Source organism: Nerophis ophidion, linkage group LG02 (assembly GCF_033978795.1).
Source record: "Nerophis ophidion isolate RoL-2023_Sa linkage group LG02, RoL_Noph_v1.0, whole genome shotgun sequence".
NCBI lineage: Eukaryota > Metazoa > Chordata > Actinopteri > Syngnathiformes > Syngnathidae > Nerophis > Nerophis ophidion.
This window is the reverse complement of record NC_084612.1, coordinates 62275885-62300947: the sequence shown is the minus strand read 5'-3', so window position 1 is coordinate 62300947 and position 25063 is coordinate 62275885. Positions and strand designations below refer to the sequence as shown.

General features: G+C 41.7%; 1 protein-coding gene across 1 annotated transcript in view; it reads right to left on the bottom strand.

The window, feature by feature from the left end:
• Positions 1 to 138: 138 nt before the first annotated feature.
• The window catches only part of slc6a11b (solute carrier family 6 member 11b), a 94529-nt gene continuing 69604 nt past the window's right edge, over positions 139 to 25063 (bottom strand). The window contains exons 8-15 of the mRNA XM_061888072.1: positions 17446 to 17549; positions 13962 to 14086; positions 11859 to 11971; positions 10984 to 11121; positions 5528 to 5630; positions 5237 to 5337; positions 2350 to 2520; positions 139 to 773 (exon numbers count right to left, since the gene is read on the bottom strand). Coding sequence (XP_061744056.1) covers positions 630 to 773; positions 2350 to 2520; positions 5237 to 5337; positions 5528 to 5630; positions 10984 to 11121; positions 11859 to 11971; positions 13962 to 14086; positions 17446 to 17549 — 999 coding nt within the window. The 3' untranslated portion in view covers positions 139 to 629. The remainder of the gene's footprint in view (positions 774 to 2349; positions 2521 to 5236; positions 5338 to 5527; positions 5631 to 10983; positions 11122 to 11858; positions 11972 to 13961; positions 14087 to 17445; positions 17550 to 25063) is intronic.

Sequence of the window (25063 nt, the reverse complement as noted above, 5' to 3'; positions counted from 1 at the left end):
GGGACCCCTGATATAGTGTAACTTATTTTGCAATGTTCCAGCAAAAAAAAACAAAAAAAAAAAAAACAATTGTGGGGTGGGCGATATTGCACTCTATTTACAATGTTTTGACTGGAAATAAAACATAATTGTCAACAATTGAAATGATAAACAGTGTTTTACTGCTGCCCTCCTATGGTCAAATGGCAGTATCCTCTATCACACAGCTGCTACAGTTTAGACATTGTGGGGACCTGCTACCTAACAGGGAGGTTGCACTGCAATTTACAAAGACGCTGCCAGCCTTTTTTGCAACACAACAGTGTTGCTTCTAAAAGGCACAGTCACTACTGACAACATCATCTCAACCTCATCCAATAGACTTGCAACTATTACATGGTTAGCAATAGACAGTCTGCTTTAGTGACAGAGTTAAGAAAAAAAAAAAAAGAACCAACACACGTGTTATCAAAAATTGTGCAAAAACAAAAAGCAAGACTACATATTTTGTGGTCACATTTTTTTTTTTTCTTTTTACAAAATCAAAACAACCCTTTGAATTATGTGTTTCAGTAATGGCAGCTTTGTCGTGTTTCTTAAGGGTTGAATATAGGATTGAGGCAGACGTCGCGGTCAGTCAGACGAGTCAGTTAGAAATGTGTTTCCTTCTCCGAGACGGTGGATATTTTCCCATCGGCCTTGAGTTTGGCGTCATTGGCGGCGTACGGACTGAGGGCGGTGAGCTTCCCTCGCATCTTGAGGTCCGGACTGGGTGTTGTCAGCTTTTTCATTCTCTGCAAGGGGTGGGGGGAGAGATAGGGAGGTGAGCTGGTTCTGTGCATGTTAGGGATTTGCGGATCGATACTGAAATGTCGATACCGCCGATCGTTATGCTATAATATCAATTCGCAAATCAAAATATCAAAACTTTTGTTCAGGGCCGCATACTAAAAAGTTGAAGTATGCCGAAGTCATATTGATATATATTTTTCAATTTAAACAATGCTAAATACAAATATTGTGTGAGCTTTGTCTTGATGGTGACTAAGTATGTTATTATTAATTATTACTTTGAACATTTTTAGCTTTTTCTTAATACATACCCATTATTTGTCTCTTTTTTTCTTACGTTTTTATTTTGTTTTCTTCCCCCCATTAAAGCATAGAATAAAAATATTCTAATACGATCGTGTATCTACATAACCGAGTGAGTGAACATTTCTGCCTGTAAGAAAAGATTCATGTTTAGTTACACATTTAGCAGTGTTTATTATGGTTGTTGTAATTTTTCAAATTAATTAATAAATTAGTATTTAGTTTTTTAATCAGCTGACTAAACTTTGCTGATTTTTATGTCTTTGTTTATTTTTGAAAGCTTCTAATATTTTATATTAAGCGTGTTTGCACTTTTTCCACCAAGGGCCGAATACTGAAAACGCTGATACGTGGGGTTCATTTTGATATAAAAAAATTGTATGTATCAATTTTTGTTGAGCCGTTTGGCCACAATACCCAGCAATATGTTTGGAGGAGAAAAGGTAAGGCCTTTAATCCCAGGAACATCATCCCTACCGTCAAGCATGGTGGTAGTAGTATTATGCTCTGGGCCTGTTTTGCTGCCAATGGAAATGATGCTTTACAGAGAGTAAATAGGACAATGAACAAGGAGGATTACCTCCAAATTCTTCAGAACAAACTAATCATTAGTCCGCAAGTTTGGTCTTGGGCACAGTTGGGTGTTCCAACAGGACAATGACCCCAAACACACGTCAAAAGTGGTAAAGGAATTGCTAAATCGGGCTAGTATTATGGTTTCAGAATGGCCTTCCCAAAGTCCTGACTTAAATGGGTGGACAATGCTGAAGAAACAAGTCCATGTCAGAAAACCAACAAATTTAGCTGAACTTCTCCAATTTTGTCAAAAAATCTTGTGGATGGCTACCAAAAGTACCTTATTGCAGTGAATCTTGCCAAGGGACATGTAAGCAAATATTAACATTGCTGTATGTATACTTTTGAACCAGCAGATTTGGTCACATTTTCAGTAGACCCATAATAAATCCATAAAAAAAAAAAAACTTCATGAATTTTTTTTGTGACCAACAAGTATGTGCTCCAATCACTATAACACAAAAATAAGAGGCAATGAAATTATTGGAAACTCAAGACAGCCATGACATTACGTTCTTTACAAGTGTATGTAAACTTTTGATCGGGACTGTATGTGTTCTTGTCTTACATAAAGATTGTCAATGATAGGCAACATTTCCCCTAAAAAAGTACAGTTCCCTTTTGTGTTCATTTGAAAGTAGAAATTATTTCCTATAATGACGTTACCCGTCAGTGCTGTTTTGAAGGTGTATATTTTACCTCCGAGAATGTGCCGGGAGTCTTCCAGATCATCCAGATCATCCCCAGAGGGATGCACACCATGGACGACATGGCCATGAACCAGCCGATACCGTAGCCCCAGTCAGGGTAGGTGTACACGTTGTTGTACTTTAGCGGCTTGTATTTGATCAGGAAGAACAGGAAAATACCCTAAAAACGCACAAAAATACATGATTTTAGTTCCTGTTCCAATGATCAAAAAGGAATATACCTGCACACTAAAAAATGTTAGGTTAAGAAAAAACCCAATTTTGGTTGGGTACAGACAGAACGAACCCCGTATTTGAGTTATTTTAACTCAACATTTTGGGTTAATTTTCATAACCCAACTTTTGCGTTGAAAAAGTTGAGTTACGATAACTTAATGTTGGGTTTATTCCCGGCCAAACTATTTAACCCAAAATTTGAGTTATGCTAACTCAATGTTAGTTGATTCATAACCCAACTATTGGGTTACATTTATTTCAACTCAACATTTTGGGTTAATTTGTTCGACCCAACTTTTGCGTTGAATTATTTAACCTAAAAGTTGAGTTATGATCATTTTAATGTTGGGTTTTTGTGTCCCGGACATGATGTTAAAGTGCATCCGGCAGTGGAGGTTCCTCTATGGGGTCTTTGGGCACTAGGAGGTTAACCCCTTTACTACTCTTACCCCAGGTGGCCCTTGGCAAAGGCCTAGTACCTGACTGCCCCCTAGTCAGGGAAACGGTGAAGACCTCAACGGCGGAGCAGCCAGAAGACGGTAAATTTAAAAACTACTACAAAGTCTGCGATGGCGGAAGAAGGCTGCAGGAGAAAAGGGTCCCCAGTCGTCTTGGACTCCATGCCACTGGACCCTGGCCCGATTCTGTCAAGAATCGTGTGGTGACTGTCTGTGCACCAGTCTCCCCATTTTAAACAAAGTCACGCACAGGCATCCTCCATAAAGAGATAGACCCCTACCAGGAGGATCGTCATACTTGTTCGAGTGACCGTCGATGATAAATGTAAGGTTATTCACAACCGAACTATTGGGTTGAATTATTTAACCCAAAAGTTGAGTTATGCTAACTCAATGTTGGTTCATTCATAACCCAACTATTGGGTTAAATTAATTTTTACGAAAAAACTGAGTTATGCTCACTACAATGTTGGGTTATTCCAACCTGTAATGACGAGGTCGCATTTTACTTCCCCAAAGATGCAGCAGGAACCTCCAGAGGTAAGGTGCAGGTGAGACATTGATTTATTGTCCATAAATCACGCAAAAATACAAAAAGTCAGAAAAAAATGCCGATAGCGTGGGGGCTATGGCGAAGCTTAGCACAGGAACAGGAATCAGAGATCGTCGAAATACTTAACGTAACGGTTTGCATGGAAGAATAATAGAAGATGTTGTCAATGTTGCGTAGTGCAAACAAGGAAGACAGACTGATTGTGGCGAAAAACAGGAATAAGTAGCTCTCTGATTAGTGCCCAGGAGCAGGTGAGCATCCCGAACACTAATCAGAGGCAGGTGAAACTAATCTGCAGTCACGGCAAGTACAACACAAACCCAGGGATGCTGAAAGCAGAACTGAGTTAGTCAAACTAACAGAACAAAACATGATCTGGGCAACGGATCATAACAAACCCAACTAATGGGTAGCGCACTTTAGCGCTCGTTGACCCACTAAAATACATTTTACTGCTGGTTTGTCCTACTCCTTCACAACTACGGATCAAAATTATTTTCATTCCATTTAAATATACTCAAAAGCAAACTATGAGGGACATTTTCTTTTACAATAATTGCCGTTTATGGTCAGAGTAATCCTATACAGCATGCTCAAATATTTTCATGTACATTAAATGTCTGATTGTACTATAAATAATGTTAATGAGATTAATCCTAAATGAAATTCCCTTCAAGAAAAAAGTACATTTTTAATAAAAAATAATATATATTTTCCAAAAAGAAGTTTCTCATTGAAAAACAACCCAGCACATAGTGCAAAGAGGTCGCTGATGGTTACTACAGAACTCCAAACTTCACGTGACCTTCCAAATAGCCCACTTACAGTACGTAAAGAGCTTAATGGAATAGGTTTCCATGGCCGTGCAGCTGAATCTAAGCCATACATCACCAAGTCCAATGCAAAGCGTTTGATGCAGTGGTGTAAAGCACGCCGCCACTGCACTGTAAAGCAGTGGAGACACGTTCTCTGGAGTGATGAATCATGCTTTTCCATCTGGCAATCTGATGGACCAGTCTGGGTATGGAGGAACGCTACATTTCGGACTGCATTGTGCCGGGTGTGAAATTTGGTGGAGGAGGAATTATGGTGTGTTTTTTTTTTTCAGGAGTTGGGCTTGGCCCCTTAGTTACAGGGAAAGGTGTACCAAAACATTTTGGACAATTCCATGCTCCCAAACTTGTATAAACAGTTTGGAGCAGGCTCTTTCCTCTTCCAACATGATTGTGTACCAGTGCACAAAGCAAGGTCCAGTTAATAAGTGTTAGGGCGTGCTATGAAGCCATTGGCTTTGACGCTTTCTACACACACGCACACGACTGCAAGGCATACTGGGTGACACAGAGTACACTAATGGTTGTGATATAAACAATTTTAACACTCTTAGTAATATGCGCCACGCTGTGAAGCCACACCAATTAAGAACGACAAACACATTTCGGGAGAACATCCTCACAGTAACACAACATAAACGCAACACAACAAATACCCATAATCCTTTGTATTCATGACAATTCCTGACTATTTTATACACCTCTATTTTATACACTTCGTCTGCAGTTGAGTTTCGGACTTTTCCACTACATTATCAAAATAACCCAGCATTTTTTTTAGTGTGTGTGTGCGGCAGTTGTTGTTGGTGAACTCACAGCACAGATGCCCGGGGTCAAGATCATCCAGCACCATTTGATGAAGAAGACCGGCTTGTAGCCAATCATGTCCTCGATGTTGGAGTAGAATCTGTCACTGCCTGAAAACAGACACTTGTCACTCCTCCTTCGCCATCACAATATAGACAAGACGTCTCTTCAAAGCCTAACTGTGGACAATACTTGTGGGTCATCGTAATAACCAGCAGAGGGCGTAGTTGCCACTGGCCTGTTTTTTTCCCCCTCTGCAGTCAACATTGCTTTGGCTACAAGACACTGACATCATCTTACCATACACCCATCCGATGCATATGGACTCGAAGATGGCCACAAACAGCAAGCACATGCCGCTGGCGGCGTACGAGTCGAAGAGCTGAAAGACGTACATCCCGCCCTATTGGGAGAGAAGAGGGCGCGTCACTTCTCAGTCAGAATGACGCCCTTCTCAGTGGCACGGTAGCAAACAAAGGCGTTTTATAGGCCATTGCAACCAAATTTCCATAGTGAAGGACGATAAAAACACATGTAAAAAATACATTTGAAATAGGGGAAAATCTGGCATAATCCACAAGTCACATGGTCCACAAAAAGTTGCATTATTTAGATCCTCTGCAGGCCATAGTACATCTAAAAGAAACTACACCTCTATGTTCGTGTTTCTGTATTTCGAAGGATATGTCAAATATAACAGAGGAGGTTTAAATGCCTACTGAAATGAGATTTTCTCATTTAAACGGGGAGAGCAGGTCCATTCTATGTGTCATACTTGATCATTTCGCGATATTGCCATATTTTTGCTGAAAGGATTTAGTAGAGAACATCCACGATAAAGTTCGCAACTTTTGGTGCTAAGAGAAAAGCCCTGCCTCTACCGGAAGTCGCAGACGATGACGTCACATGTTTGAGGGCTCCTCACATATTCACATTGTTTTTAATGGGAGCCTCCAACAAAAAGTGCTATTCGGACCGAGAAAACGACAATTCCCACATTAATTTGAGCGAGAATGAAAGATTCGTGTTTGAGGATATTGATAGCGACGGACTAGAAAAAAAAAATGATAAAAAAATAAACGCGATTGCATTGGGACGGATTCCGATGTTTTTAGAGACATTTACTAGGATAATTCTGGGAAATCCCTTATCTTTCTATTGTGTTGCTAGTGTTTTAGTGAGTTTAACAGTACCTGATAGTCGGAAGGGTGTCTCCACGGGTGTCTTGACGCGCAATGTCTCAGGGGAGTCGACGGCAGCTATGGACGGCACAAGCTCAGCTTTTCTCCGGTAAGAACTGACTTTTTAACCACAATTTTCTCACCGAAACCTGGTGGTTGACATTTGGTAGGGATCCATGTTGGCTTGACCGCGCTCTGATCCATAGTAAAGTTTCACCTCCAGGAATTTTAAACAAGGAATCACCGTGTTTGTGTGGCTAAAGGCTAAAGCTTCCCAACTCCATCTTTCTACTGTGACTTCTCCAATATTTATTAAACATATGAAAAGATTCAGCAACACAGATGTCCAAAATACTGTGTGATTATGCCGTTAAAGCAGACGACTTTTAGCCGTGTGTGTGTCCAGCGCTCATATTTCCTTAAAACCCGTGACGTCTTGCGTACACGTCACCATTACACGGCGTTTTCAAAAACGAAATTCCCGGGAAATTTAAAATTGTAATTTGTAAACTAAAAAGGCCCTATTGGCATGTGTTACAATGTTAATAATTCATCATTGATATATAAACTATCAGACTGCGTGGTGGGTAGTAGTGGGTTTCAGTAGGCCTTTAAAATCTCAGAACATTGCTTTTTGACGTTGTTTGTTATTAAAATACAATGTTGAAGCTATTGTCCCGATACTAATATTTTGATACTTTTCTAAATAAAGGGGACCAAGAAAATGCCATTATTGGCTTCATTCTAACAAAAAATCTTAGGGTATATTAAACATATGTTTCTTATTGCAAGTTTGTCCTTAAATAAAGTAGTGAGCATACTAGACAAGTTGTCTTTTCGTAGTAAGTGAACAAACAAAGGCTCCTAATTTAGCTGCTGACATATGCAGTAACATATTGCAATGTTCTATGAGATTATTTTGTCAAGATTATTAAGGACAAGTGGTAAAAAAATGATTATTAATCAACTTGTTCATTTACTGTTAATATCTGCTTATTTTCTCTTTTAACATGTTCTGTCTACACTTCTGTTAAAATGTAATAATCACGTATTCTTCTGTTGTTTGGATGCTTTACATTATTTTTGGATGATACCACAAATTTGGGTATCAATCCAATACCAAGTCGTTACAGGATCATACATTAGTCATATTCAAAGTCCTCACGTGTCCAGGGACATATTTCCGGAGTTCATAAACATGATATGAATAAAAATTAAAAAAAATGGAAGTTTTTATGCCAAAAAATAATTGACGTAATCATATTAGTATCGACTAGATATGATACTGTACTTAGTATCCATACAGTGGATGTTAGGTGTAGATCCATCAATGGCATTTGTTTACATTTTGACGTGTGTGGTGAAGCATGTTGCACTTCCTAAGTATTATTGATTTGTTAATTATATATATATATATATGTATATAAATGTACATATATATATATATATATATATATATATATATATATATATATATATAGGGATATATATATAGGGAAGGCATGGCGCAGTGGTAGAGTGGCCGTGCGCAACCCGAGGGTCCCTGGTTCAATCCACACCTAGTACCAACCTCGTCACGTCCGTTGTGTCCTGAGCAAGACACTTCACCCTTGCTCTTGATGGGTGCTGGTTAACGCCTTGCATGGCAGCTCCCTCCATCAGTGTGTGAATGTGTGTGTGCAATGTGGAAGTAGTGTCAAAGCGCTTTGAGTACCTTGAAGGTAGAAAAGCGCTATACAAGTACAACCCATTTATCATTTTATATATATATATATATATATATATATATATATATATATATATATATATATATATATATATATATATATATATATATATATATATATATATATATATATATATATATATATGTATGTATATCTTAATTGGATCATCCAGAAAATAGTGCTCGAGAAGTGATAGGGCGCAACATGTATGTGTGGAATATGTATTGAGAAAACCCCTCATGAAACAGTTCTGTAGAGATGAAGTAGTCTTGGGATTTTTCCCCACACATACATACATATATATATATATATACATATATAGACATATGGGACAATGAAAAAGGAGGATTACCTCCAAATTCTTCAGGACAACCTAAAATCATCAGCTTGGAGGTTGGGTCTTGGGCGCAGTTGGGTGTTCCAACAGGACAATGACCCCAAACACATATCAAAAGTGGTAAACAAATGGCTAAATCAGGCTAGAATTAAGGTTTTAGAATACCTGTACAAAAATATAAACGCAACTGTTATGTTTGCAGAGGGAGTCGACGGCACAGACCACAATGGGGCGTAGTTGCTCTATGATTCATTGATTATTTTATATATATATATATATATACATATATATATATATATATATATATATATATATATATACATATATATATATATATACATATATATATATATATTTATATATATATACATATATTATTTTATATATATATATATATATATATATATACATATAAAATAATCAATAAATCATAGAGCAACTAAGCCCCATCGTGGTCTGTGCCGTCGACTCCCTCTGCAAACATAACAGTTGCGTTTATATTTTTGTACAGTATATTTATATATTGACGAAATGTAAATATCAGCTATGAAAAAAGTACTGCCATTAAAAAATGCTAGCATACACCAAAACCAATTAATAACAATGGCCATGTAAATTAGCTAATACTAATCGGGAACATGTATATAGCATGTCCAATTATCGAGGTATCACATTGTGAAAAGTGGAGCATTACTTTTGAGCGCTTTCCATAAGGCATGCTTACTTTTTATCATCCAGAGGGAGTCCGGCTGAGCACTTAAGTGCCCTTTTAACCACCAATCTCTTGAACCAGTGCCAGCCGAGTCTGCACTTGCAACAAAAGGTATCGGATATACCATTGGAAATTACGTGAATATGTACCCGGTTGTACCTATAGAATTTGCGGGCGACACCTGTAAAAGTAGAGCATTCCGTAGGCCATTATTGGTTTTATCAGATTTCCAGTCGAAAAAGATGCTATCGACGAATGACAAATTGTCTTCAAATTACTCCTGTAAAGAACAGATAGAGCCGTATATTGGAGGTGATTGGAGTGTAGGCGTTCATAGAAATGAGATTCTTTGAGAAGAGGGTTTAGTGGGCTGCTCGGATAATATAAGGAACTGCAGCAAGAAGGTTTTTAAAACCATGACGCTGGGAGCTGTATATACAGTCGTGGTTCAAAAGTTGACATACGCTTGTAAATGTCATAGCTTGGACTGTGTTGAGGTTTGTTTTCCCGTGGTGCAAAGCGATTTGAAGGAAGGTAAGGACATCTTTTAATTTTAACTCGAAGAGTACAAACAAAACAAAGGGTATAAACAAAAGGCGCTCTCAGAGGAGGTACGAAACTTGGCCATGAAAACATAGACTTGCACTGAAGCAAAACTATGGTCACAAAACAAAACTTGTAAACTATGGCGTGAATTAAGAAAACTTACTTGGACCGAGAAAAGAGTATGGAAAAAGGCAGCATGGTTCATCAGCATGGATTACGAGGGTGTCGTCAGGCTGACTGCCTGGCAACTGCAGGCTTATATGGTGACGTGGTGACTGACAACAGGTGCATGAGTCCAAGTGAATCAGGTGCGTGAGTCGTGAGAACAGGTGAACTGATTGGTAGTCAGGGAAACAAAAACAAACCAGGGTGCGCAAAAACAGGAAATAATGGAGTCAAAAACAAAACTAACTAAACAGAACATGATCACAAAGAAATGACAGTAAAGATTATAATGTCATGGCTGTCTTGAGTTTCCAACCATTTCTACAACTGTTATTGTTTTGTGATAGAATGATTTGAGCACATAATTGTTGGTCACAAAAAAGTTTGGTTCTTTTGATGAATTTACTACGGGTCTAATGATAATATGATCAAATCTGCTGGGGCCGAAGTGGATTTGTTTCTTCAGCATTGTCCACACGTTTTAGTTAGGACTTTAGGAAGGCTATTCTAAAACCTTAATTCTAGCCTGATTTAGCCATTTCTTTACCACTTTTGATATGTGTTTGGGGTCATTGTCCTGTTGGAACACCCAACTGCGCCCAGGACCCAACCTCCAAGCTGATGATTTTAGGTTGTCCTGAAGAATTTGGAGGTAATCCTCCTTTTTCATTGTCCCATTTACTCTCTGTAGAGCACCTGTCCCATTGGCATCAAAAAAGGCCCAGAGCATAATATTACCACCACTATGCTTAACGGTAGGTTTGGTGTTCCTGGGATTAAAGGCCTCACCTTTTCTTCTCCAAACATATTGCTGGGTATTGTCTACTAAACGTCTACTAAAACATACTGAACTGGACTGCAGAAGACCAAATGATACACTCTGTTCTGCTTACATGTACATCAATCATCCTTTGTACCTCTAGGGCCTCATTGGCGATGGCGATGATGGTTGACAACGATGATGATGATGACAATGATGATGATGATGGTGAAATGTCTCCATGGACTTAATTGAAGACATAGTGAGTACGATAAATTGCATCCAAAAGTACACGGACATCATTCATAAACAGTACAGGGAGTCTTACCTCTGTACACATGATGAGTCCTATGAGGAAAGATACTATAGACATGCCGAGAATCAGCAGTTCTCTGCGGTAGCCTCTCCTGAAGGTCTCTGGGTACATGTCCACCACGGCCGTCACTAAGCTTTCTACACACACAAACTGGGAAATACAGGCGTCAACAATTATACATGCATCACTAATTGGGGAAAAAAAACACATATGGCAGCCCAGGTGTTTAAATACCTATAACTTTTACATCCATTTTCTTTCTTTGAAACATATAAACTCCTTCACATAATCATGTAGTTATTATATATATATATATATATATATATATATATATATATATATATATATATATATATATATATATATATATATATATATATATGTATTTATACGTATATGTATGTATATGTATATATATGTATATATATATATATATATATATATATATATATATGTATTTATATATATATATATATATATATATATATATATTGTGTATGTATTTATATATATATATATATTTATATATTGTATATGTATGTATATATGTACATTATATATATATAAATATATATATATATATATATATATATATATATATATATATATAATTTTTTTTTTTTTAAGCTGAATATACGGAGGATGAACTGCTGCTTGTAATAGCAAGTACAAAGGAGGTCGGAATGACTCAAAGCTGTAAATGTGGAAATTGAAGACAAGCTATTTTAACATAAATGGATTGCTTGCCCAAAGAAACCATACACCAGCACAAAATGCCTGTCTGCTGTGTAGTGGTAATTGAGAGAATACTAACAACGCGGTCCCTTTTTTATTGAGCTATTAAGAGAGGTTAAGGACGAGGTTGTGAGTCTGACGTCTGATCTTACCTGGCTGTCCAGTCCAAGAAAGATGAGCATCATGAAGAAGAGACAGGCCCAGAGTGGGGAGAGGGGCATCATGGTCACAGCTTTTGGGTATGCAATGAATGCAAGACCAGGGCCTTGAAACAGATATCACTGTTACAACGTCACCATTAGAAATTTTGATCCTCAACTCTTTGGCTTTCTACTGTTTCTACTGCGTCAGATGGTTTTGGTTTCCATACCAGAGGTTTCCGCTGTATATTTGCACGCCGCATACAGATGCTTACATTTTTTATAATTTATGTCCGCTTCATTCTTAATCAGAATGCTTCTTGCGACATTAGGACTGGAGGAAACTGATGCATCACGCAGCTGAGTGTTTGGCACAACAGCAGACACCAATCGTCCGAAACTGATTGATGACGTTTCTGAAGACGATCCACTTTCTGTACCGCTCATAGGGTCGCTGGTAAATCCCAGCTGACTGGTCGGCAGCCTATCACTTCTTAGGACTACTTGATTGTCAAAATTATTAAGGACAAGCGGTAGAAAATAAATTATTAATCTACTTGTTCATTTAAGTTAAGTTAAAGTTAAAGTACCAATGATAGTCACACACACACACTAGGTGTGTTGAAATTTGTCCTCTGCATTTGACCCATCCCCTTGTTCACCCCCTGGGAAGTGAGGGGAGTAGTGAGCAGCAGCGGTGCCGCGCCCGGAAATCATTTTTAGTGATTTAACCCCCAATTCCAACCCTTGATGCTGAGCGCCAAGCAGGGAAGTAATGGGTCCCATTTTTAAAGTATTTGATGTGACTCGGCCGGGGTTTGAACTCACAACCTACCGATCTCAGGGCGGACACTAACGACTAGGCCACTGAGTATGTTTTTACTATTAATATCTGCTTACTTTCTCTTTTAACATGTTCTATCTACACTTCTGTTAAAATGTAATAATCACTTATTCTTCTGTTGTTTGGATACTTTACATTAGTTTTGGATGATACCACAAATTTGGATATCGATCCGATACCAAGTCGTTACAGGATGATACATTGGTCGTATCCAAAGTCCTCATGTGTTCAGGACATATTTCCTGACCTTATAAACATAATATAAATTCTAAAAAAAATGAAAGAAGCAGGGACTTGTCCAGAGTGTAACCCGCCTTCCGCCCGATTGTAGGTGAGCTACAGCGCCTTCCGCGACTCCGAAGGAAATAAGCAGTAGAAAATGGATGGATGGAAAGAAGTGATGCCAAAAAATATCAATGTAATTATAATAGTATCGGCGAGATACGCTACTGTACTTGGTATCATTACAGTGGATGTTAAGTGTAGATCCACCAATGGCGTTTGTTTACATTGTGACACCGGTGAGTATGTTTAGCTATTCCTCATCCTGCAGGGATGATACTTGTAAGAAACCTACTTTATTTGTCGCCATGGAGGCGAGGATTAGTGATTTAGAAGGAGCTAAAATCCTGAAGACTAGGGCTGGATGTTAGCCACTAGCTAGCTAGACATGTCTTAAAGCACCTCTTCCTGAGGGTGTTTCAGTGTTATAACTTCACCTGTATCATTAGTTTTTAAGCCAAAATGCGTCCGTTCTCCCTTTTCGGTCTACACACTGTGTCTGCTTGTAAGTACTCGGTGATTGTGCGCTGCCGAACATGCTCGTCTTCTCGTAAAGCAGCAATGTCATGACGTGACGACGACAGGGGCACGGAAGGGTGGCGGACCGGTACTTTTCAGAGGCGGTATAGTACCGAATATGATTCATTAGTATTGCGGTACTATACTAATACCAAGTTCAAAGTAAAATGTGTAATCCAGTCACGTTATCATTGGGCGACCTGCTCTCCGAAAAACATGAAGTTCTTTCTTTGCTCTGCTCGCCAGACAAACATTTTGAAATCTCTCACGCTGTCATTCCCACTAAATCATTCACAGCGACTTGAATAAATCATAAAGTGGAGGTCTGAGAGTCTGGGCGTGTGTGAGGTTACATAATGTTTATTCACATCATAACTTCAAGGAGAACCAAGATTCATAGACTTTCTCTGAGCTTTCTATAGTATTGTGAGACACCCGCATGGTAAAGAGGTGCAGCTTCTATTCCTCACCAGATTCTGCCACGGCCTCGATGGGAACATTCTGTTCGTAGGCCATGAATCCCAGCACGGAGAAAATGGCGAAACCAGCCACGAAGCTGGTGCCACTGTTCAGACAGCACAGCATGAGGCAGTCCCTGCGGGAAGTCATGTTAGGGATTGTAAGTTCTAGTTACAAAACCCAAAACCAGTGAAGTTGGCACGTTGTGTAAATGGTGAATAAAAACAGAATACAATGATTCGCAAATCCTTTTCAACTTATATTCAATTGAATAAACTGCAAAGACAAGATATTTAATGTTCCAACTGAGAAGTGCACTGTTAAACAAATTTAATGGCAGCAACACGTTGCAAAAACGTTGGCACAGGGTCGTTTTTACCACTGTGTTACATGGCCTTTCCTTTTAACAATACGCCGTAAACGTTTAGGAACTGAGGAGACCAATTTTTGAAACTTTTCAGGTGGAATTCCTTCCCATTCTTGCTTGATCCATCTCCATCCATCCGTCTTCTTCCGCTTATCCGAGGTCGGGTCGCGGGGGCAGCACCCTAAGCAGGGAAACCCAGACTTCCCTCTCCCCAGCCACTTTGTCTAGCTCTTCCCGGGGGATCCCGAGGCGTTCCCAGGCCAACCGGGAGACATAGTCTTCCCAACGTGTCCTGGGTCTTCCCCGTGGCCTCCTACCGGTTGGACGTGCCCTAAACACCTCCCTAGGGAAGCGTTCGGGTGACATCCTGACCAGATGCCCAAACCACCTCATCTGGCTCCTCTCGATGTCGAGGAGCAGCGGCTTTACTTTGAGTTCCTCCCGGATGGCAGCGCTTCTCACCCTATCTCTAAGGGAGAGACCCTTCACACGGCGGAGGAAACTCATTTCGGCCGCTTGTACCCGTGATCTTATCCTTTCGGTCATGACCCAGAGCTCATGACCATAGGTGAGGATTTGTAACGTAGATCAACCGGTAAATTGAGAGATTTGCCTTCCGGCTCAGCTCCTTCTTCACCACAACGGATCGGTACAACGTCCGCATTACTGAAGACGCCGCACCGTCTAGCCTGTCGATCTCACGATCCACTCTTCCCCCACTCGTGAACAAGACTCCTAGGTACTTGAACTCCTCCACTTGGGGCAGGGTCTCCTCCCCAACCCGCAGATGGCATTCCATTCTTGCTTGATGTACAGCTTAAGTTGTTCAACAGTCCACAGTTTCCAAAAACTATTTGGATTGTTTTCCACTTTGGATCAGTCCATTTTAGATGAGCTCGGGCCCAGTTAAGCTGGCAGCGTTTCTGGGTGTTGTTGATAATTGGCTTTGGCTTTGCATAGTAGAGTTTTAACTTGCACTTACAGGTGTAGCGATGAACTGTAGTTACTGACAGTGGTTCAAACTGGGGACGGCGTGGCGAAGTTGGTAGAGTGGCTGTGCCAGTAATCTGAGGGTTACTAGTTCAATCCCCACCTTCTACCATCGTAATCACGTCCGTTTTCTCCTTGGGCAAGACACTTCACCCTTGCTCCTGATGGGTCCTGGTGAGCGCCTTGCATGGCAGCTCCCGCCATCAGTGTGTGAATGTGTGTGTGAATGGGCGAATGTGGAAATACATTCAAAGCGCTTTGGGCTCCTTAAAAAGGGGTAGAAAAGCGCTATACAGGTACAACCCATTTACCATTTACCATTCTGAAGTGTTCCTGAGCCCGTGTGGTGATATCCTTTACACACTGATGTCGCGTTTTGATGTAGTACCGCCTGAGGGATCGAAAGTCCATAATATCATTGCTTACGTGCTGTGATTTCTACAGATTCTCTGAACCTTTTGATGATATTACGGACCGTAGATGGTAAAATCCCTAAATTCCTTGCAATAGCTCGTTGAGAAATGCTGTTCTTAAGCTGTCCGACCATTTGCTCACGCGCTTGTTCACAAAGTGGTGACCCTCGCCCCATCCTTCTTTGTGAATGACGGAGCATTTCACGGAAGCTGCTTTTATACCCAATCATGGCACCCACCTGTTCCCAATTAGCCTGGTCCCCTGTGGGATGTTCCAAATAAGTGTTTGATGAGCATTCCTCAAATTTCTCAGTCTTTGTTGCGACTTGTGCCAATTTTTTCGAAACATGTTGCAGGCACCAAATTCCAAATGAGCTAATATTTGAAAAAATTAAGTTTTCCTTTGTGGACTTGGGGAAGGCATTCGACCGTGTCCCTCAGGAAGTCCTGTGGGGAGTGCTCAGAGAGTATGGGGTACCGGACTATCTTATTGTGGCGGTCCGCTCCCTGTATGATCAGTGTCAGAGCTTGGTCCGCATTGCTGGCAGTAAGTCAGACACGTTTCCAGTGAGGGTTGGACTCCGCCAAGGCTGTCCTTTGTCACCGATTCAGTTCATAACTTTTATGGACAGAATTTCTAGGCACAGTCGAGGCAATGAGGGGTTCCGGTTTGGTTGCCGCGGGATTAGATTTCTGTTTTTTGCAGATGATGTGGTCCTGATGGCTTCATCTGGCCGGGATCTTCAGCTCTCACTGGATCGGTTCGCAGCCGAGTGTGAAGCGACCGGAATGAGAATCAGCACCTCCAAGTCCGAGTCCATGGTTCTCGCCCGGAAAAGGGTGGAGTGCCATATCCGGGTTGGGGAGGAGACCCTGTCCCAAGTGGAGGAGTTCAAGTCCCTAGGAGTCTTGTTCACGAGTGGGGGAAGAGTGGATTGTGAGATCGACAGGCAGATCGGTGTGGCGTCTTCAGTAACGCGGACGTTGTATCCATCCGTTGTAGTGAAGAAGGAGCTGAGCCGGAAGGCAAAGCTCTCAATTTACCGGTTGATATACGTTCCCATCCTCACCTATGGTCATGAGCTTTGGGTCATGACCGAAAGGACAAGATCACGGGTACAAGCGGCCGAAATGAGTTTCCTCCGCCGGGTGGTGGGTCTCTCCCTTAGAGATAGGGTGAGAAGCTCTGCCATCCAGGAGAAACTCAAAGTAAAGCCACTGCTCCTCCACATCGAGAGGAGCCAGATGAGGTGGCTCGGGCATCTGGTCAGGATGCTACCTGAACGCCTCCCTAGGGAGGTGTTTAGGGCACGTCCAACCGGTAGGAGGCCACGGGGAAGACCCAGGACACGGTGGGAAGACTATGTCTCCCGGCTGGCCTGGGAACACCTCGGGATCCCCCGGGAAGAGCTAGACGAAGTGGCTAGGGAGAGGGAAGTCCGGGCTTCCCTGCTTAGGCTGCTGCCCCCGCGACCCGACCTCGGATAAGCAGAAGTTGATGGATGGATGGATGGAAGTTTTCCAGATCAAACCTTAAATATCTTTTCTTTGCAGTCTATTCAATTGAATATAGGTTGAAAAGGAGTTGCAAATTTTTGTATTCTGTTTTTATTTACCATTCACACAACGAGCCAACTTCACTGGTTTTGGCTTCTGTACAATCAGTACAGATCTGTACTTTAACCTCATGGTGTGCAAGTTTACACATGGTAAGGTAATGCTCACCTGTAGCAGTTGTTGTTGTAGGCGTTATAACTGCCAAGAGCAGTGAGACAGCCCAAGCAGATGGCGTAGGAGAAGAAGATCTGGGTTCCTGCATCGACCCATACCTGAAAAAAACGCAGAAATCATTATTCACGAAGGCACCTGATAGAGAAGTAGAAGTTGGGACGGCGTGGCGCGGTTGGGAGAGTGGCCGTGCCAGCAACCTGAGGGTTCCTGGTTCAATCCCCACCTTCGACCATCCTAGTCATGTCCGTTGTGTCCTTGAGCAAGACACTTCACCCTTCCTGATTGGTCCTGGTTAGGGCCTTGCATGGCAGCTCCTGCCATCAGTGTGTGAATGTGTGTGTGAATGGGTGAATGTGGAAATAGTGTCAAAGCATTGGAGGTAGAAAAAACTCTATACAAGTACAACCCATTTATTTATTTTATTTATAAGATCAGAAACTAATTGTTCACCTCCATAGATGCCTCCTCCTTCAAAGATTAAGTGCTGTCAAAAATTCCTAATTCTGGATCGACACAAATGTTTTTTTTTTCTCATATACATGAATATAAATAAACCTATTACAAGGGATTATTCTAATAACAAGAGCAGAAAAACCATTGGAATGTGTTTGGTCACCATGACCAAAACGATCGTTATTTACAATTCGGTTCCCTCTGCACTGGCCTTGGCAGGGTCATGCCGTAAACACTCCAGTGAGACCATAGGAGCGAAAGACGCTCCGAAATATTGAGTGCATGACATGACGTCAACTCAGTGAACAACCACAATTGTTTATGGTCCCCTTTATTTAGAAAAGTATCAAAAAGTATCAGGATGATTTTTGGTATCTGTACCAAAATGTTGGTATCGGGACAACACTAGTGGATATGGGTTAGAACGTCCTCAAAACCAGTCGTATGTTCTATGTATGATCACAGCCTTTATAATTCAAAGGTGCATGTTACACGAGGGTTTGAAGAGGGAAGGAGCAAACTGGTATCTTCAATGCCGGTGCCTCGACACAGGAGCATAATCCAGGCTTCAAGGACTCAACTCAAAATCAATCAATCAATCAATCAATCAATCAATCAATCAGTCAATCAATCAATCAATCAATCAATCAATCAATGTTTACTTATATAGCCCTTAACCACAAGTGTTTCAAAGGGCTGCACAAGCCACAATGACATCCTCGGCTCAGATACCACATCAGGGCAAGGAAAAACTCAACCTAATGGGACAATGAGAAACCTTGGAGGGGACCGCAGATGTGGGGACCCCCCCTGAGCCAGCGGTGCAATGGACATCGAGGGTATCTAGCATAATATTGTGAGAGTCCAGTCCATAGTGGATTTAACATAATAGTGGGAGTCCAGTCCGTAGAGTTGCCACCAGGAGACCATCCCGATAGAAGACATGTCAGCAGCGCAGAGACGTCCCCAACCAATGAACAGACGTGCGGTCCATCCCAGATCTCGACTTTGGACAGCCAGCGTTTCATTTGTGGCCACCGAACCATCCACAAAGGAGAGGGGGGCAGAGCTGAAAATAAACGGCAGACCAACTGGTCTAAAAGGGGGGGTCTATTTAAAGGCTAGGGTATACAAATGAGTTTTAAGGTGAGACTTAAATGCTTCTACCGAGGTAGCATCTCTAACTGTTACCGGGAGGGCATTCCAAAGTACTGGAGCCCGAATAGAAAACGCTCTATAGCCCGCAGAGTATTTTTGGGCTCTGGGAATAACTAATAAGCCGGAGTTCTTTGAACGCAGATTTCTTGCCGGGACATATGGTACAATACAATCGGCAAGATAGGCTGGAGCTAGACTGTGTAGTATTTTATACGTAAGTAGTAAAACCTTAAAGTCGTATCTTAAGTGCACAGGAAGCCAGTGCAGGTGAGCCAGTATAGGCGTAACATGATCAAACCTTCTTGTTCTTGTCAAACTTCTAACAGCCGCATTTTGTACCAACTGTAATCTTTTAATGCTAGACATAGGGAGACCCGAAAATAATACGTTACAGTGATCAAAACGAGACGTAACGAATGCATGAATAATGATCTCAGCATCGCTAGTTGCCAAAATGGAACACATTTTAGTGATATTACGGAGATGAAAGAAGGCCATTTTAGTAACACTCTTAATGTGTGACTCAAACGAGAGAGTTGGGTTGAAGATAATACCCAGATTCTTTACCGAGTCGCCTTGTGTAATTGTTTGGTTGTCAAATGTTAATTTGGTATTATTAAATAGGTGTCAGTGTCTAGCAGGATTGATAATCCGCATTTCCGTTTTCCTAGCGTTGAGTTGCAAAAAGTTAGCGGACATCCATTGTTTAATTTCATTAAGACACTTCCAGTGTGTCTTAATGAAACCTTCTGTTCGTGGACGGAATTTCTAGGAGCAATCAGGGAGTTTGGTGGCTGCGGGATTAGGTCTCTGCTTTTTGCAGATGATGTGGTCCTGATGGCTTCGTCCGGCCAGGATCTTCAGCTCTCACTGGATCGGTTCGCAGCCGAGTGTGAAGCGACCGGGATGAGAATCAGCACCTCCAAGTCCGAGTCCATGGTTCTCGCCCAGAAAAGGGTGGAGTGCCATCTCCGGGTTGGGGAGGAGACCCTTCCCCCACTGGAGGAGTTCAAGTACCTCGGAGTCTTGTTCACGAGTGAGGGAGGACTGGATCATGAGGTGTCTTCAGTAATGCGGACGCTGTATCGATCCGTTGTGGTGAAGAAGGAGCTGAGCCGGAAGGCAAAGCTCTCAATTTACCGGCCAATCTACATTCCCATCCTCACCAATGGTCATGAGCTTTGGGTTATGACTGAAAGGACAAGATCACGGGTACAAGCGGCCAAAATGAGTTTCCTCCGCCGGGTGACGGGGCTCTCCCTTAGAGATAGGGTGAGAAGCTCTGCCATCCGGGAGGAGCTCAAAGTAAAGCCGCTGCTCCTCCACATTGAGAGGAGCCAGATGAGGTGGTTCGGGCATCTGGTCAGGATGTCACCCGAACGCCTCCCTAGGAGGTGTTTAGGGCACGTCCAACCTGTAGGAGTACACGGGGAAGACCCAGGACACGTTGGGAAGACTGGCCTGGGAACGCCTCGGGATCCCCCGGGAGGAGCTGGATGAAATGGCTGGGGAGAGGAACGTCTGGGCTTCCCTGCTTAGGCTGCTGCCCCCGCGACCCGACCTCGGATAAGCGGAAGAAGATGGATGGATGGATGGCACACTTCCAGCTGACTACAATCCGGGGTGTTGGTCAACTTTCGGTACATGTAGAGTTGGGTGTCATCAGCAAAACAGTGAAAGCCGTCACCGTATTACTGAAGAGTGCAGGGCCAAGAACCGAACCCTGGGGAACGCCACAAGTTACCTAAACATAGTCCGAGGTCACATTGTTATGAAATCAAACCCAGCGAAATGCAATCGTATTGAAGGGTGCACGCCGAGTACTGCATTAGTTCTTACACCAACAACATGATACCAAGAAAGGCCAGAGCCAAGCAGTTTGTACCTCCAAACCCCCCGGAGTGGAATAGGGTGCCAGCAGACTCTTTGAAAACTCTCTCACATCACCATTCAGCCACTAATCTCATTTCAACGCCCGCACCACAATTAACAAACGCACAATCTTCACTCCCTCCTGGGAGTAACCACGGTAACTTCCGTGACCCCACAAATGCAGGCCTGTTCCTGTGGAAGAACAGCCCTTTCTTCCCTAATGTTCATTAATGTTCCCTTTTAGTGCACTGTGGGCTGATGGCCGTGCAGCCCAGGGGAACCTTCGGAGGCCCCGGTCCCCCCGAGAGGTTTGTGGGCTGGTGAAAACATGGTGTCAACAGTTTTTATATAATGTTCCATGTTTCTCAAACATGCTCGAAACAGTAACATTTGGACAATTAAATTTAGATTTGGAGCTTCACGGTGGAAGAGGGGTTAGTGCGTCTGCCTCACAATACGAAGGTCCTGAGTAGGCAGGGTTCAATCCCGGGCTCGGGGTCTTTCTGTGTGGAGTTTGCATGTCCTCCCCGTGAATGAGTGGGTTCCCTTCGGGTACTCCGGGTTTCTCCCACTTCTAAAGACATGCACCTGGGGATAGGTTGATTGGCAACACTAAATTGGCCCTAGTGTGTGAATGTGAGTGTGAATGTTGTCTGTCTATCTGTGTTGGCCCTGCGATGAGGTGGCAACTTGTCCAGGGTGTACGACACCTTCCGCCCGGTTGTAGCTGAGATAGGCACCAGCGCCCCCCGCGACCCCAAAGGGAATAAGCGGTAGGAAATGGATGGAGGGGCATTTAGATTTGGCGTGTCCATCCTCACTTAAAAACACAATACACTGGCACTGTCCCTGCTAAACACAGCTCATTTGCATACACCACAGTTGGCTTGATGTCTCATTCCAACCCATCCGTTCATCAAAATAGTGATATGTCGGACACACTTGCAAAACCCAAAACCAGTGAAGTCGGCTCGTTGTGTAAATCGTAAACAAAAACAGATCAAAAAAATTTGCTAATCCTTTTTAACCTATATTCAATTAATTAGACTGCAAAGACAAGATACTTTGCGTTCGAACTGAGAAACGTTGTTATTTTTTGAAAATATTAGCTCATTTGGAATTTGATGCCTGCAACATGTTTAAAAAAAGCTGGCACAAGTGGCAAACAAGACTGAGAAAGTTGAGGAATGCTCATCAAACACTTATTTGAAACATCCCACAGGTGAACAGGCTAATTGGGAACAGGTGGGTGGCATGATTGGGTATAAAAAACAACGTCAGTAACAACTGTTGGTCGCTACATCTCTAAGTGCAAGTTAAAACTATACTATGCAACGCCAAAGCCATTTATCAACAACACCCGGAAACGCCGCCGGCTTCACTGGCTTCGAGCTCATCTAAAATGTACTGATGCAAAGTGGAAAAGTGTTCTGTGGTCTGACGAGTCCGCATTTCAAATAGTTTTTTTTTGGAAACTGTGGACGTCGTGTCCGGAACAAAGAGGAAAATAACCATCCGTACTGTTATAGGCGCAAAGTTGAAAAGCCAGCATCTGTGATGGTATGGGGGTGTATTAGTGCCCAAGGCATGGGTAACTTACACATATGTGAAGGCACCAGTAATGCTGAAAGGTACATACAAGTTTTGGAGCAACATATGTTGCCACCCAAGCAATGTCTTTTTCATGGACGCCCCTGCTTATTTCAGCAAGACAATGCCAAGCCACGTGTTAAAACAGAGTGGCTTCATAGTAAAAGAGTGTGGTTACTAGACTGGCCTGCCCATTGTCCAGAACTGTCTCTCTTTGAAATGTGTGACGCATTATAAAGCCTAAAATACCTCAACGGAGACAACTTACGCTGTACATCAAGCAAGAATAGAAAATAATTCCACCTGAAAAGCTTCAAAAATTGGTCTCCTAAGTTCCCAAACGTTTACCGAGTGTTGTTAAAAGGAAAGGCCATGTAACACAGTGGTAAAAATGCCCCTGTGCCAACTTCTTTGCAATGTGTTGCTGCCATTAAATTCTAAGTTAATGATTATTTGCAGAAAAATAACGTTTCTCAGTTCGACCATTAAATATCTTATTTTTGTAGTCTATTAAATTGAATATAAGTTGAAAAGATCAGCTTTGCGTGGGCTAAGTGCATTGTGTCTCTTTAAGGTGCAACTTCCTCACAGTTATATTTATCATAGCAAAAAAATATAACAAAAACCCCACCTTATGTTATGCTTATGTTACCATCAGTGGTTAAAAAGCACACATATGTTTGACAATTGTCCATTATTTTATTGTCTCCATAATCGATGCCCAGTATACTTCTACAAAACCCGTTTCCATCTCAGTTGGGAAATTGTGTTAAAGGTAAATAAAACAGAATACAATGATTTGCAAATCCTTTTCAACCCATATTCAATTGAATGCACTAAAAAGACAAGATATTTTATGTTCAAACTCATAAACTTATTTTTTTTTTTTTTTTTTGCAAATAATAATTAACTTAGAATCTCATGGCTGCAACATGTGCCAAAGTAGTTGGGAAAGGGCATGTTCACCACTGTGTCACATCACCTTTTCTTTCATTCAATGTTGGTTTCCGGCCATATCGCTTACGTGGAGTGATTTCTCCAGATTCTCTGAACCTTTTGATGATATTATGGACTGTAGATGTTGAAATCCCTAAATTTCTTGGAATTGCACTTTGAGAAACGTTGTCTTAAAGGCCTACTGAAATTAGATGTTCTTATCTAAACGGGGATAGCAGGTCCATTCTATGTGTCATACTTGATCATTTCGCGATATTGCCATATTTTTGCTGAATTTAGTAGAGAACATCGACGATAAAGTTTGCAACTTTTGGTGCTGATGAAAAAGCTTTGCATGTACCGGAAGTAGCAGATGATCTGCGTGTGACGTCAGAGGTTGTGGAGCTCCTCACATCTGAACATTGTTTACAATCATGGCCACCAGCAGCGAGAGCGATTCGGACTAAGAAAGCGACAATTTCCCCATTAATTTGAGCAAGGATGAAAAATTCGTGGATGAGGAAAGTGAGAGTGAAGGACTAGAAAAAAAAAGACTATACAGTGGGAGCAATTCAGATGTTATTAGACAAATTTAGTAGGATAATTCTGGAAAATCCCTTGTCTGCTTATTGTGTTCCTAGTGTTTTAGTGAGATTATATGGTTGTAACTGTACAACCTGAAGGTCGGCCCCGCATCTTTCTTCAGCACCAGTCGACGGGTGGTCGCGATGCCCATCTCTGCCCTTCGCAAGGGACCCTCTTTGAAACACAATCTTTCAAAATGAATAATACATTGTACTTTGTGTGTGTGGTCCAATCCAACCGTGTTCGCTTGACTGCTCTGTTCCATAGTAAAGCTTCACCGTCATCTTTCGGGAATGTAAACAATGAAACACTGGCTGTGTGCAATACACCGCTTCCCACCTACAGCTTTCTTCTTTGACGTCTCCATTATTCATTGAACAAAGTGCAAAAGATTCAGCAACGCAGATGTCCATAATACTGTGGAATTATGCGATGAAAAGAGACGACTTATAGCTGTGAACAGTGATGGAACAAAATGTCCTCTACAATGCGTGACATTACGCGCAGGCGTCATCATATCGCGACGTTTTAGCATGATACTTCCGGGCGAAATTTAAAATTGCAATTTAGTAAACTAAACCGGCCGTATTGGCATGTGTTGCAATGTTAGGATTTTATCATTGATGTAAAAACTTTCAGACTGCGTGGGTTTCAGTAGGCCTTTAAACTGTTTGACTATTTGCTCACTCAGTTGTGGACAAAGGGGTGTACCTCGCCCCATCCTTTCTTGTGAAACACTGAGCATTTTTTGGGAAGCTGTTTTTATACCCAATCATGGCACCCACCTGTTCCCAATTAGCCTGCACACCTGTGGGATGTTACAAATAAGTGTTCGATGAGAATTCTTTGACTTTATCAGTATTTATTGTCACCTTTCCCAACTTCTTTGTCACATGTTGCTGGCATGAAATTCTAAAGTTAATGATTATTTGGAAAAAAAAAAATGTTTATCAGTTTGAACATCAAATATGTTGTCTTTGTAGCATATTCAACTAAATATGGGTTGAAAATGATTTGT